Here is a 16,049-nt window from a genome sequence, read left to right as displayed (position 1 = left end):
CACTTAACACATATATCAGCTTTCTAGTTACATTTATAATCTGACACTTTTCTCTAAAGCACCTTACAGTGTTGAGGTTACCATTACGGACCCATTTACACAGCCGGGTAATTTTACTGGAGCAATTTAGGGTAAGTACCTAGCTCAAGGGTACAACAGCCAGAAGTGAGGCTTGAACCTTAGGGTCCCAAGGCAGTAGCTCTAACCACTACACTATCGGCTGTCCCGCAAACCATTTTTACAATGGTGAGTACCAAGAAAGATACTGTTCATGATTTTATCCAGTAAGGATGTGGTATAATTTAAGTCTACCTGAATATACTTAGGTATCTGAATAGCAAGGTAATCAAACTGGTGCAGCGAATACACAGTGATGTGCTTGTCTTCTGCTCTGCACTCATAGCACCAACTTAATCCCAATCCCATAGATTGCTCATTAAAAAGTTAATCACTAGTATTACAATAGATGTCACAAGAATACGCAAGGAGCAAATGTTACGACTGAAATAACGTGGGTTGTCCTGTAAGGGTGAACGGAGACGCTAAAGTAAACATTTCGTTACTAAGTACGTTCGGAACCTCCAGAAGGCCCTTTAAATAGCTTTGACCTCCACCTAGTGGAGGACATATTGTCACATTTTATTTTCTTTTAGTATTTCCTTTAATAATTATTCTAAAATAACCATAATATGTACGACTGTGGCAACTAAAAATACAAAAAGGTATGCACAGTAACTATTTACAATAAACTCAACTGCACATGCCCGAGAAGTTAGGTATCTAATAGTCTTCTAACATCTCAGGATTTACAATCTTATTTTTACAACCTACGATGAATTAAATAGTAAAACATCATGAAAACTCAAAAGAAAAATAAATAAAACGAATAAAGTGAAAGAACAGAGACACGTGACGTGGCTGGAAAGGTCTTTGACAGTCCCGCACGCTACTGATTTGTTAGAGATTTGCCTGCCTGACTTATCAACTGTACAGACTGAGGTAGAACAAAACATTGTCATTGAATATATCAGTCAAACTATGCCATATTATTCGCTCGTTCAAAGATCAACGCCCTATGTCACGTCGAATGTTTCGAACGTGTTCACGGATTAAAAGCTCTTTACACTGTCAAACTGGGAAACGTATGTACGGTACGCACCGTACGGGGGCGATGCGTCCATCGGGCCACGAAAGACGAGCGCGCTCGCTATTGGTCCCAGCCGTTTTATCCCAGCATGCATTGCTGCATACTCTTCGCCGCTCTCTGACCGGCCTTGTGGACCGCACTCTGAGGAAAGATGGCGGCCCTCAGTAAATTTGTAACAGCGAAGAACTCGTCCATAGTCAGTGGCGTCCTCCTCGCTCTCTTCCTCCTCAAGCAGAGACAGAAAGTTGCGAAGCCCAACGGGTGAGTTGTATAAAATGAAGCTCCGAGGACGGAAGCATTGTCGAGCGGTGCCGAGCGAGTCGTGAGTGAGTGAGGTGGCAGGCAGGTGGGTTCGTTCGTGAGTTTACCTGAGCGGACACACACACAGCCAGGTGTGTCAGGAGTGTCAGTGTGTCAGGAGACGGGTTCACACAGTCTCGCACGCCCTGCTCCTCGCGTAATTTTTATTTCTAATATGTGGTGTTACATCATAATACATGCACGTTGAGACGGCTCCTTTCATTGTGGGCGAACAATGGAGGTCTTTCTTGTGCCAAGGACAGGAATGGCGGGGCCGCTGTTTCCTCACTCACTCGGTCACCGGCGGCGGTGCGCAGCCGTAGGCACGAGCTCATGAACACGGAGATGAGACGAGGAGTGAAGAAGCGTAGGACGCGGCGGCGGGTTATGCTAGTTACATGATCATACCACGATTCTGTCTGTAACATTTTACTTTTTAGCCAACTCCTTTAGCCATGGTGACTTAAAATCTCTAAGCATATCAATTTTAGAGTGACTGACCAATTTTAATACAGAAATATTAATACTGTAGTGTATAAATGCAGTGTGTTTAAGTGTCAAGATCAAGGGGTTATGCAGCAGGAGGTGGGATTCAAACTGAGCCTCCTTCACCTTGCAAAGAAACATCTCTGCCCATTACGCCACCTACTGCCCACGTAGTACCTGTCCTGTGCTTGTGCTCAGTTGCAGAAGAGAGCATGAGTCATTTTTTTTCCCTCCTTCAAATTGCATCTTTTTCTGAAAGCATTTGTTTTGGCACTAAAACGATTATTCGCTTAACTTGTTCTCGGGCATGTATCTGTTTTTCATTTCTTTACAGTAAGAAGCCCTCCTCAGAAATACAGCTGAACAATGATGTAAGTAGTTAAGGCCCTTTCTTAAACCATTTCCTTTTAGTTTTAACGTGCTTAACCTGATGCTAAAGTAAATTTTAATGACTTAGTGCACATGCTAATACGCCAGTTAGAGGTGATCTTTAAACGGCAATAGTCTTGTTATTCATGGTCTGTTTCATGTATTTTAATAATGTGTATTAATTCTGATATCTGGCTTCCCATACAATCGCTGTGATATTGTGAGTGCAGAAAGAAGCAAAGAAAGATCGGGCTGCAGTGGACAAAGTTTTCTTTGCACGCCTTTGCCAGATCTTAAAGATAATGGTGCCCAGGATGTTCTGCAAAGAGGTGGGTCTTTCTATGTTATCATCATCAGCAGACAGGTGCTTGGATACAATTCCATTTAACATTTCAAACATAATTTTCCCATGGTCAAATTTATTTTTAGATGTGAAGCTATACATGTATAGTTTAAATAGCAAACTGCTGTGAAACAAAGGATTAGTGATTTGATGTTACACTGTGACCTTTGGAACCGTATGACTGGCAGATATATACTACTTATTTAGCTGATATGAAAACCTAGCCGTACTGCCCAAATTGATTCTAGTAATTTTACTGTAATCCAAAGTACAGTTTTTATGCCATTGCCTGGTAGGCAGCTAGATGTAATTGCACAGTTGACAGTAGAGAGAAGTGAGAATCTTCGAAAATTGTTCCTGCACTATTCTGTTAAAATTTTAAATGTGGGTAGATGGGGTTCAGTGGCAGTTGTTGCAACACTTGTACAGGCTTCCATATAAGTTGATCTCACACCCCATCCCCTACCCTGTTGCAGCAAATTCAGTCATTTCGGTCCTGCCTCTGAAAATGAGGAAATGGTCTCTAATGTTGAATTCATTGAACTATACGGAAATGTAGCATGCCCAGCAAGTGGTTGCATTACTGCATGTCATTAAAGCAAAATCAGCATGTGAAATAATCCATGTCAGTGTGTTCCATTTTTTTATGTCTTGTTTACCATATCATAGGTGTCCAAGTATACAAGCAATGCAGCAATAGTTAATGAAGTGTTCATCACATCTCGTAAAATAGTATAACAGGCCAATTTGAGGGTCAGGAGGGTTTTATGTCACTGCTGGACTCTGGTGCCGCAGGGTCCAGCAGCACTTGTGCAATATGTAAACATTGTTTTCCAGTATCATTTTAACGTATTTGTAAGACGAGAATCTGCTTTCATAACATGCTTGTAAAAAGGTCAACACATACGCCACATTTTAAATCTTATATCTAATGCAATGGTACCCATAATTCTCAGTATTCAAGATTTTAACTTTTTTTTTTTTGGTACCTGTGCTGCTATTACAGTCGGGATACCTGGTCCTCATTGCAGTGATGCTGGTTGCTCGGACTTACTGTGATGTGTGGATGATCCAGAATGGAACAATGATTGAAAGGTGAGGCTTGGGATTCTTCAGCCCTCTTATTGTGCCCCGCGTACATTGGGCAATTGATGAAAATCTGGAAGGGAGAAATGTGAGAACTGTAGCATTAGGCATGTTGCTTTGTTGGTCTGGTCTGCCCCTTTTCTCTGCTCTCTGAAAGGAATAGTGTCAAATATTGGGGCAGTTGAGCTCTTCCCTCTTTGCTTTTATAAAGATGTTCCACATTTCTAAGATTCTTTGTCCTGGTCCTTACAGCCAGAGTTATAAGTAGCATTTTTTTTCTGAAGCCAAACTTTTAAAACCTGTTGTTAAAGGATTAACAATTTGTTTTTAGTTGATGGCCCCTAATTGTTCCTTTAACTCTTCACAGTGGTATCATTAGCAGAGATATTATGATATTCAAGAAGCATTTTTTTTCGTATGTCACCGTCATCCCTGGGGTAATCTTTCTCCATATGGCTTTTGCACTGAACGTGTTAACACTAACTGTGTGTCTTTGTTTCTACCTTATTGTAGTACTAAAATCAAATGAGTTACTGTAATTGTGTTGCTCTTGAGGCAAAAAAACTGGAATCAGTTTTGGACAGTCCTCATTTTTAATCCCTGCTCTGCTCCCTTGCAGCTGTTTTGTGCACTTTATACTAATTGTGCTTTTTTTTGTGCATGTTGTGGTTTGCAGTGCAATTATCGGTCGATCAACAAAGGATTTCAAGAAGTACTTAATGAACTTTATTACAGCCATGCCACTTGTAAGTGTATTTTTAATGTATCTTTTACATTTTTTTCCAAAATAACTTATTTTTTTTAGGAACATTTATTGCATGTAACTTAGACACCAACATTTTGTTTTGTTGCTTTTATATCTTGACTGCAACAAGAATTATTTGGTGTTGGTTGGGGGAGTGAGTGTTCAGTTTATAAAACAAAATTTTTAGTCAGAACCTTATATTCCATGTTTATCAATTCTTTCAGATCGCCTTGGTTAACAACTTCTTGAAGCTGGGATTGAATGAGCTCAAGCTGCGGTTTCGTGTGAGGTTGACAAGGCATTTGTACGATGCATACTTGAAGTAAGTGTTCTCCTACACCATTTTGTCTCTTCAAAAAATCAACTGGAAATCTATTGCACTGTTAACATGACGTATTGATATGAAGCTGTAGTTGGTAAAACGTGTGTAGTTTTACCTCAGTTGTTAAATAGTTTGACTATTCAAGTCAAGATGATATGTGGAAAGACTAGGTTAACATTCTTAATGTCTTCAAAGTGATGGGCAAAGTAGTTTTATAGTCAGTGTTGATCTCATTGCATATCCATCACTGCTGCACTTCACTGGTGGTATTACATTTAACTGTTTGTTCTCCAGGGGGTGCGGTGGCGCAGTGGGTTGGACCACAGTCCTGCTCTCCGGTGGGTCTGCGGTTCGAGTCCCGCTTGGGGTGCCTTGCGACGGACTGGCGTCCCGTCCTGGGTGTGTCCCCTCCCCCTCCAGCCTTACGCCCTGAGTTGCCGGGTTAGGCTCTGGTTCCCCGTGACCCCATATGGGACGAGCGGTTCTGAAAATGTGTGTGTGTGTGTGTTCTCCAGAGGTTACACATACTACAAAATGGGTAACCTGGACAACCGTATTGCCAATGCTGACCAACTACTGACTCAGGATGTAGAGAAATTCTGTAACAGCGTGGTGGACCTGTACTCCAACTTGAGCAAGGTAATGCATTTCTCTCTTCCCCTGTGTCAATCTTCCTTGCTTGTTCAGTGAACCAAGATGTGTTTGCATGTATGTGTACATTTTAGATAGGCTGTAATCCAGATATTGGCGTCTGTCATGTTTGATCCCATTATATGTGATACTGTTTTTTGCCTGGAATGACATATTGTGGGTCTGTAGTATACACTTATGTAATGGGTCCCATACAACCAAAAAACATATGAAAAATAACATTTCATTCAACAGGCTGCATATTCAGTAGAGCAGCCTACATGTATCAGGTTCATGGGCAGACAAACACAATATACAAGATGGTGAAGGACTAAGTAGTATTCAAACCTGCAAGGCAGAGAAAGTTCAGGAAACTATGGGAAAGTTTTGTTCCCATATGAATAATGGCAGTTGAATTGTCTTGCAATGGGAATTTGCACAATGGGGTGATTTCAAGGAACAATGAACTCTCTTATGTAAAGGATGGGTGTGTATTAAAGTCCATTTGACAACAGGAATTATAAAGTATGAAAGTAGGTTAATGTATCTTAAGCTTTTGTGCAGCAGTAGAAATCAGAATTTAATATTTTGTTAGCCTACAATTTAAATGCTTATGGATAATTTCAACTTTATCAAATCTTGCTTTTTCCTTTTTCTCCCTTTATTTCTGTGCTGTTGTACAAAGAAAATTCCATGTCCTTCTGCCATGCAAATGCACATGGCAAGTGTGCCCTCAGAGAATCTCATGGTGCTGCGTGATTGAATTGAAATGGGCAATTGATCACTGTTAATCAGTCAGTGAATATTTTATTCAAGCACTGTTTGACTTATGAGGGGGCTTGGTGGCGCATAAGGTTTGGCCAGGTCCTGCTCTACAGTGGGTCTGGGGTTTGAGTTCCGCTTAGGGTGCCTTGTGATGGACTGACATCCCGTCCTGGGTGTGTCCCCTCCCCCTCCAGCCTTGCGCCCTGTGTTACCGGGTTAGGCTCCGGTTTGCCGCGACCCCGTGTGTGTGTGCGCGTGTGAGTTATTGGTGCAAAAAGCATCCAATTTGATTCTCAGTGCAGTTGAATCAGCTCTTCACTGCTATAGTGCCAAGTAATATCAGGGTTCATCAAGATGTCAGGCTATTACTTCAAAGGTCTTTCAGAGACTTTGTGGTATTTTAAAGCAGAAGAAAGAAATCGTTGAGCTGCATGCATTATTTAAATTTTGTTAAATGCTTTTTCAAAGAATGTCATACTAAAATGATCAGAAGGTATATGTACCATTAAAGTTAATGAAAATTATGTTGGCTGCTCAGATCTTGAAAAAGTAAAGTCTTTGACTTAACTGGAATTTAAACATTGAAGCAAATATGGTAGACCTTACTTTTGTACAAAAAAAAAAACATTGAATGTTCACATTTTTATCGCTTAAATTGTGTATCTGTGTAGCTAAGAGTTTTGCATCTTTTTAAAGAAAATTGATAATGGTTACTGGGGGGAGCGGGGACAGATCACGACATGCTCAGGTAAATGTTAGAAAGAGCCAAGAAATTAGAAGCATGCCCTTTTAACATAGCAGCATGCAAAAGGCTTGGAGGGCAAGCTCAAACAGTTCTAAGGGCAGTGTGACATTGTTCCACGTAATGAGAAGCAGAGATCTTGCAACAAGTGCAAAGGGCAGTTGGTAATGTAACAGCACTGGAGTTCACAATGCCAAAAACATCTTGACTGTAGGTCAGTACTACTCAGCACCTGCTGCATTAGCAAAAGGTCATTCTTTTAACATTTATATTGATAAGGCAGGAGTCACTTTGTTCTAAATTCTTAGAAACACTTCTGTAGTTATGAATAGCATTGGTTCTTCAGAGCTCCTGGACTTTTCAAGTATAACTTTACACTTGGCACAGTCTGGTTGAAGTTTGAGTGTTCTCCCCATGTCCCATTTCATGTGAGTTAGAGACCTTAAACTTCCCATAGCATGTGAATAAGTATGTGTGTGATTGCCCTGCAATGGACTGGTGTCCATCCTTCAATCATTCTGCCTTGCCACAGCAAACCTGCATGTGATTGTTGATGAAAAGGGGGGAAATGTTTCAAAGCTCAAGGTGTCTAAAACAGAATGCCATGAGTATTAACTGGCAATTGCAAGAGCTTGCAGAACTTAGAAAAACAAATCTTAGTAGCACATATTTTGGGTGATACTTACATCCTCTAAGACAAAAATCAGTGGCTGGGTCTTGGGAGGATGTAAGACTTTTAAGATTTTGTGTTTTGTAGAGAACACATTCAGGTAAAAGGGGTCTTAAAACTCCTCTCTTCCGGACTCACTTCACCTATGATCTCTTAAGCTCATGTAAGGTATAAATATTCATGCCCACAAGGTATAAATGTTCATGATCATGCTCGACTCAATCCTTTATACAGCTACTCCTACAATGTAACAAATGTTTATATGTATCTCAAAAAAATACTACCAAGGTGATTAGGAATTGTTGATATTCTGGTAAAGTTTTATGCAGCTACTTGTGTAATCAACATCGGTGCATATGGTGAAGGAAACAAACTACGTAATCACAAATCTGCAGCTATACCTTTCTCCTAAGGTACTGCACTGACTATTTTTCTGTGAGATCTACGTTGCTTTGGAGAAAAACATCTGCTAAATGAATAAACGTAGGTAAAAGGATTCCATCAGGGTGGCCTGTTTGCACAAAGTTCATTTGGCCTGGTTGTGACAGCTGATTTGTGTAAGGATGGCCTGGAGAAGGTCTGAGCACCTTCATGTTCCCAGTATCCTGCACTGAAGGCTATGTTCCACTTGTGGTCCAAAGGTCTTTGCAGTTAATTTGAGACATCTGATTTGAAGAATAACTTAAAATGTTCAAATATTGCTTCTGTTTTGCAGCCTCTTCTTGACATAGCTCTGTACATCTTCAAGCTAACAAGTGCAATTGGAGCACAGGTAAGAAAATGTCTTTCTTTTATGCAACCATATTACCATCTTGTCCTATATTAATTTGCATCTGTCATTGTAATATGAGCTATTCTCCATTCCTTCCACCAGGGGCCTGCTTGCATGATGGCCTACCTGCTCATCTCAGGACTCTTCCTCACAAGGTTGCGGAGACCCATTGGTAAAATGACAGTGATGGAGCAGAGGTATGAGGGGGAATACAGATATGTCAACTCCCGCCTCATTACCAACAGGTGAGTTCTGAAACTACTGTTGGCATTTCAGGAGTAAGTCCACCGAAATTGGCAAATTTATGTCTGAAAATAGCGTTTCACAACTCTAATAAGAGGGTTTCCTGTCATGCTGAACCAAAACAGATCATCTTGTTGCTGTTTCTGTCATCAGTACTTTTGTACTGGAGAATCCATAGTAAACGGGTTCAGACACCAAAGCTGATCCCAGGTCATCTTGTGTGAAAGAAAACATTTTTATCCCCATACAGTGAGGAGATTGCCTTCTATAATGGGAACATAAGAGAGAAACATACGATTTACTCTACGTTCCAGAAACTTGTAAGAACTTTGAAAATTTCTGCTTGACTTAAAGCCATTTACTGTTTGGTACTTTATTGGTTTTTCAGTAATGTCCACCTTTAATAAAAAAAAATTAACAGCTGTTAGCAAATGGCTGAACTTCTCAATGTGCAGCTTTGTCCAGCAATCTCTTCCAGAAGCTTTTTCATTTTGGACTAGTTTTTTTTTTCTCTTTTTCTCTCTAAAAACTGTCTCGTTATGTTTTCAGGTTGACCACTTGCATAACTTCATCTTCTTCCGTTTCTCTATGGGATTCATAGACAGCATCATTGCTAAGTGTAAGGAAAATGGCACAAGCTTCCCTGTTTGAGTGTTGATTACATGCACTACTGAGTGTAAAGTTGTAGTTGCAAACAGTGTCTGCATGATCTGAACAGTGCCTTCATTGAAGGGTCATTGATGTTAATAGGGTCACTTCTCTGTTTTCACAGACTTTGCCACTGTGGTAGGATATCTGGTGGTAAGCCGGCCATTTCTGGATCTGTCACACCTTCGCCACAAGCAGAGTACACATGCAGAACTTTTGGAGGTGCGTACAAAACCTACTTGCATCCAGGTGAAAATGTGAACAAATTCTCCTGGACTTATTTTCCCAAACTAGAAATGAGAAAATAGCAGTATCTGTACAACTTGGTTGTAGTGAATTGCAGACCTTCTGTGGTCAGTGTGCTGCATTGGTTCATTGTTCTTGCAAATTTGGGGTTCTGATGGATGGTACTTTTTTTTTTTTTATTTTATTTTAAATCTGACACCAAGATCTGTGTTTGAGTTCCTTAACTATGGTGACTCCTCCCATGTCTGCAGGACTATTACCAGAGTGGCCGCATGCTACTGCGCATGTCTCAGGCTTTGGGCAGGATAGTGCTTGCCGGCCGGGAGATGTCCAGACTCTCAGGGTGAGTGTTGCAGTGTTGTTCTTGATCCTTCCTCCATGCATGTGTCAGTTGTTCTAGCTACTCTTTATTTTGTTCTTACATTTTATGAAAGGGTGATGTAATAATATGAAACTTTATTTGTTCAGATTCACAGCTCGTATCACAGAGCTCATGAAGGTCCTCAAAGAGCTCAATGCCGGCAAATACGAGCGAACCATGGTCTCCCAGGATAAAGGTAGAGATTGTACGAGGCTACAAAGTTTATGTTTAATGTCATTCCCACTGCAAAGTAACAGCAAAGGTTACTACCCTGCTTTAGAAAATGAAGTCTTGGAAAAACTTTCCCTTGTTCCTGGGAATGGGGTGATTATCAACACAGACAATATCATCAAGTAAGAATTGGATGCAGATTTTTCACTCCCTGTTTGCCATTCACGTCAATGTTTTTTTTTTTTTTTTTTTTTTTTTTTTTTTTTCTTTCAAAAATGAAAACTGATTTTAAAAAGTTTCAATATTCAACAGTTACATTGACAGTAATTTCAGATTTCATGCTGGTTTCAAACTTTCATTTTCAAAATTTCCTTTTTTGTGTGAAAGCCAATAACAAATATATGTTTCAGATTTGACCATACACCCTTGGCGACTCCCAACGGAGATATCCTGATTAGAGACTTGTCCTTTGAGGTATTAGTGCTGGACATGAAAACGCATCAGTAATAAATTCTGTCCGTTTAAATTTAAGCATGTTTAGAACACCATGCTGGTTCCCACTCTTAAGATGCATGCTTTTCAATTAATCAGTCTTGGACATTTTACTACAACATTTTCTCTGTGATTAAACAGAATTTTGGCCTCAAATTATACAGTACAAACAACCTGGACTTTGGTTTCCATCTTGAGGGACTGTTTGTGATCAGAGTGGAGATTGTGGCAAAGGATGTAACAGAATGTTTCTTTTCAAAGGTGAAGTCTGGGACTAATGTTTTGGTCTGTGGTCCTAATGGTTGTGGAAAGAGCTCACTCTTTAGAGTCCTTGGGGAAGTAAGTAATCTAGTTGTATATTCTGACTCTTGAAATACCGGAGTCATTGGGTACAGAAATTTGTAACTAAAATACATAAAACTAGATCTCAGTTAAATGCAAGGCACCTTGCCTGCTGTTTGTATTTTTAAATGAGGATTTGAACCTTCTGAATCATGGTTGTCTTCAATGATGCATTATGGTAATTTATCATTGGATTTGTATTAACTTTTTTTTTTAAGCTTTGGCCCCTTTTTGGTGGGCGTCTCACCAAACCTGAAAGGGGAAAGTTGTTCTACGTTCCTCAGGTAAGATTCCCACATCACAGCCACTAACATCATTCTAACTAACTTTTCTTGCATTTATTATTATATTGGAAGGGACGAAAAGTGGTGTGTCTGCCTCTGTACAATCAGGCTTAGGTTCAATCACCACTCAGTCTGGGTACAGTTTACATATTCTCCCTGCTTTTCACGTAGGTTTCTTCTGTCCTTTCTGGTTTACCACCACAGTCCAAAGAATTGATTCAGCTGTGTGTGTGTGTGTGTGTGTGTGTGTGTGTGTGTGTGTGTGTGTGTGTGTGTGTGTGTGTGTGTGTGTGTGTGTCCACGCACCCACATGCTTGCCTTGTGATAGACTAGTGCTCCATCCAGGGTGTATTCTGACTAGCCTAGCACCCTGTGGTCCAGGAGCAGGCAACAGATCACCACAGCACTGCATTACAAGTTATTGGTTCTCCCCACCCATCTGTACATGATGTTTGTTCTAAATATCATTACAAATGTCCTTGAACCAAATTTTCAGTTGAAGTGATTTGTGGGTTTGTTCTGTAGAGGCCATATATGACACTGGGAACCCTGAGGGATCAGGTGATCTACCCAGACACCTATGAAGATCAGAAAAAGAAAGGGATCTCTGACAAGGTATATATGTCCTTCTAAAACCAATAATGGTTATTTGTGGAGGGGTTTCCTTTAGTCTTGTGTGTTTTATGTGGTGGAACCAGGTGCTGAAGGAGTACCTGGACAATGTCCAACTGGGGCACATTCTCGAGAGGGAGGGTACCTGGGACACTGTACAGGATTGGATGGATGTCCTGAGCGGAGGGGAGAAGCAGAGGATGGCGGTATGTTTAGCACCAATGCTGAATGCAGCTTTTACATGGGTCATCATAACCTGGTCTCATAAATTTTCAATGTAAAATTGGTAATCTTGGAATTGTTTTTTTTAAAATCTATATTATCATAGGTTATTGCCAGGGGGAAGTGCTAGTACTATGTTTGCACCCATGAGCATGAAACTTACCTTAAATTGCTCCAGTAAAATTACCCAGCTGTATAAATGAGTAAATAATTGTCAGTTTGTAACAATAACTGTAACCTTAATATTCACTGTAAGGCGCTTTGGAGAAAGGCATCAGCTAAATGTAACACATGAATAACACGTTCAAAGAATTTTTTTGAGTGATATTTTATGAAGCAAGATATGTTAGTATGTTCTGAATCAGTTATGGCCTAAAATATTTTGAAGTGTTTTAGTGTAATGTATGTTGCTTTGGTTCTTTTTCTGGCTCGGTCTGATTGCTGTGTAGATGGCAAGACTGTTCTACCACAAGCCTCAGTTTGCTATCCTGGATGAGTGCACCAGTGCAGTGAGCGTTGATGTAGAGGACTACATCTACAGCCACTGCAGAAAGGTGAAAAATGCAGTCTTTAACCATTTGGCCACCCTCCCCGATATACATTTCATTTAATAGGAACTTTTCTGTGGTTTATAAATGTGCATTTCACAGCAAAGAGCTTTAGATAGAGATTCACAATTAATGAAGAAAAGCTTGAAATTCCATATTCTTCCACATTTGAGACCAGTTAGTGAACTGTTAATGTCTGTGTTGAAGCACAGTTCTCATGCTATCTTGGGAGAGGTGGACAAAGGCATATACCTCCTATCATATTGGCACAGTGAGCTACTTGCTTCCTTTCATACTATGGACCTCTGCCACTGCTGGGGTCATGTAGTAAGACTGGAGGATAATGCTGTTCACATGATTCCAGCTACAGCCTTCTACATGTTACGAGCAAAGATGGGGAGATGCGGGTGTCTTGCCTGCACGAGCGTGCATGCATGTTTATTACAGAAATTTGTGATTTGAACCTTGTTGTGGTCTGTACAGAAATTTTTTGTTATAACCATTTTAACTTGGCTTGTTCATGTTATTAATTCAACAGAGCGCTACCTTCAGAAGTTCTGCTGTAAAATTAATGAATTTTAATGAATGCAACCTTTTTTAAAATGTGTGGTTTACTTATTGGTCTGGAGTTAAGGTTCAGAGGAGTTTTTGTGCTATGGTTGCTCCTGTTTTTCAGGTTGGGATCACTTTGTTCACAGTTTCCCACAGGAAGTCTCTGTGGAAACACCATGAGGTGAGGCCACTGGTTTCAAAGCATTTCTCCTGCACATTTTTATTTCAGAATGTGCGGAGGGGGCCGGATAGCATTGATGTTGATGACAAAATTTATGTATAAGGTGGCTGGCTCTCTCCCTTGAATCACTGAAATGTTATTAAATTTTCTTACTAGAAGTAATTTTTTATTAGTATAAATTGTGTGAGTAAAACCTGGGTTTAACAAGCTTGTTTTTAAGTGAAGATGTATGTTTAAGAAATGCAGATTTTTGGCACTGAATCTTATTGTTAACAGTGCTTGTTTTCATCTGCAGTATTACCTTCACATGGATGGGAGGGGAAACTACGAGTTCAAGGCCATCACCGCTGAAACTGTGGAGTTTGGGTCATAAGTAGCAGGCGACTGCACTCTTCCACATCAGGCAGGAGTGATAAGCACTAAACCAAGTCTTTGAATCACGTGTAGAGGATTCAGTTCTTTAATTAAATAAACCTTAGTTCTGCTGACACTATTTAACGTTCTGACGTTTTAATAATTATTTCTGTAAATGTGTAATTTAGAATTTTAATGTCCTCTCAAACACTGGACTGCCTTCATGGAGATTAGTGAATAGGCTAATCTCAAATGTTTCCCCTCATGTTTCTAATGACTGAATTGTTGTAGTAATTAACAGTTAGGAATGAATCAGCTGTGGGATTCAGTCCAAGAAGTGTAGAAATGAGTTTTCTGGTTAAGATCGGGAACAGGTAACCTGGGTCCATGAGCCCTGAAAGCACTTGTGACTCTTCATCCAACCAAAGTGTTTAATACATCATGGCATTGATTGCTGTGGTATGTGAATGCACATGACCATGGTATCCAAGGCATTCAGTGACTGAAATGTGTTTTCTGTGTCATAGACATTGATCAGACTTGGTACCCAGGGACTCAGTGTGTACTGACCTTGTTCATTTGTATGGGCTTTGATGGCACGTGAAACAAAAAGCTTTTTTTTTTTTTTTTTTTTTTTTAAAATTTAAAAAAGTTGGACATAGGGTTATTTGACCTCTATATTGTAAACTGTTGGTTCTGCCGAGGCCTTCCTTACACTAGGCCAGGATGGAGAAACGCACAAAGCACCAGAGGTTAGGAAACATCGATTTGTGCAGTTCGGCTTCTAAAGTCCAAGGAGATGTGTGGATTTGCAGAACCACAGCCTTCTTTTTCTTAAGTATTAAAAACACTTGACTTCCTCAGTTTTCAAATTTATAGAATTAATGTATTGTTTCAACTGTAAAAAGAGAACCTTTGTAAAACTTGATTTTATACCAGTCTATGGTAACATAGGATTGTACTCATAAAGCACGTGCATGAATCTAGGATATGCTAAATTGTACATTTTCATTAAACAGAAGTAACCTAATGAACTGTGTGTGTGTGTGTGTGTGTGTGTGTGTGTGTGTCCCTGTAAGACATCACAGTTGGCAGTCATACGTAAAAGTTCACAGCTGAACAGTCACATGTTTGGGGCTGTACACCTGATGACTTCCCAAGGAATGTGTGTTAAAGTTCTTTTAGATTATATCTATTGTTCAGGTCCTGCGGAACAAAAGCTGAATTTTCAAGATAGGAATTTATTTTGTAATAACCTCTTTCTAAAATGCCTCTCTACCATTACTTCTACACAGAAGAGAGGTTTCTGATATACCTGTCTAGGTTTAATATTTATGAGACAGAGCTACAACCCCTGGCAAAAATTATGGAATCACCACACTTTGAGGATGTTCACACAGCTTTTTTACATTGTAGCAAATAAACAAATCAGAGAGAGAACACAGAACAATTTTTGCTTAATAGCTGAATATTCTGGGTTCATTAAACATACCTCAAGTTATTTTAATGGCAATTTTTTTCAAATCAAGTAGAAGAAAAAATTATGGAATCACTCAACATTAAGGAAAAAATTATGGAATCACTTGGTATTTGCACTTTTAAAACAAACACAGACACAAGTCAAAAAATACAAATTAGTCTGCCGTTAAAAGAGATCTTACTGAGCTTAATGAACTGTTGGGCTTGACTAATTGAAGGGAAACATGGCCCCAACATGAGTTGTCAATAGAAACAATGGAAAGGATAATAAAACTTCAAGAAGGAAATTCAACATAGAGTGTGGCAAAAGAAGTTGGTTGTTCCCAGTCAGCTGTCTAAAATTTTGCGTAAGTATAAGCAAAATCGGAAGGTAATAAAAGGAAAACATACGGGTAGACCAAGGAAGACGTGAAAGCGTCAGGATAGAAAACTTAAAGCAATATGCCTTAAACATAGAAAATGCACAACAAAACAAATGTAAAACACACACACACACATTTTCTGAACCGCTTGTCCCATACGGGGTCGCGGGGAACCGGAGCCTACCCGGCAACACAGGGCGTAAGGCCGGAGAGGGAGGGGACACACCCAGAACGGGATGCCAGCCCGTCGCAAGGCACCCCAAGCGGGACTCGAACCCCAGACCCACTGGAGAGCAGGACCCGGTCCAACCCACTGCGCCGCCGCACCCCCGTTGTGCATTAATAGTTAATTATAAATTAGTGAGAAAATACAACAAAGTCCTATTGCACAACATAGAATTCATACATGTTAACCGTTAATATATCCTTGTGGCTTAAGCAGATTTGAGACTTACGATGAAGACGACTTTAACAACGATGCTGGAACGCAACCCCCGTCATAAGTCGAGGACTTCCCGCGCAAGCAGAGACTGAGCAAGAACCATCACGACCCGTGAGCCTTCAGGAGCGACGTG

At 40.1% G+C, this 16,049-nt stretch overlaps 1 protein-coding gene across 1 annotated transcript; it reads left to right on the top strand.

Annotated features, from left to right (window-relative positions):
• Window positions 1-1,230: 1,230 nt before the first annotated feature.
• abcd3a (ATP-binding cassette, sub-family D (ALD), member 3a) lies at window positions 1,231-14,660 on the top strand. The gene is made up of 23 exons (XM_018753805.2): window positions 1,231-1,408; window positions 2,268-2,304; window positions 2,533-2,631; window positions 3,652-3,740; window positions 4,408-4,477; window positions 4,701-4,798; window positions 5,314-5,437; window positions 8,321-8,377; window positions 8,480-8,622; window positions 8,871-8,940; window positions 9,170-9,239; window positions 9,393-9,490; window positions 9,766-9,857; window positions 9,983-10,071; window positions 10,156-10,228; window positions 10,457-10,520; window positions 10,800-10,877; window positions 11,099-11,164; window positions 11,690-11,779; window positions 11,863-11,982; window positions 12,448-12,552; window positions 13,223-13,279; window positions 13,575-14,660. Exons 1-23 carry the CDS (start codon window positions 1,299-1,301, stop codon window positions 13,650-13,652), a joined length of 1,977 nt encoding a protein of 658 aa, XP_018609321.1. The 5' UTR covers window positions 1,231-1,298; the 3' UTR covers window positions 13,653-14,660.
• Window positions 14,661-16,049: the final 1,389 nt, after the last annotated feature.

This window comes from Scleropages formosus, chromosome 9 (assembly GCF_900964775.1).
Source record: "Scleropages formosus chromosome 9, fSclFor1.1, whole genome shotgun sequence".
In the NCBI taxonomy this organism is placed as follows: Eukaryota; Metazoa; Chordata; class Actinopteri; order Osteoglossiformes; family Osteoglossidae; genus Scleropages; species Scleropages formosus.
This window is presented reverse-complemented; position numbering and strand designations above follow the sequence as displayed.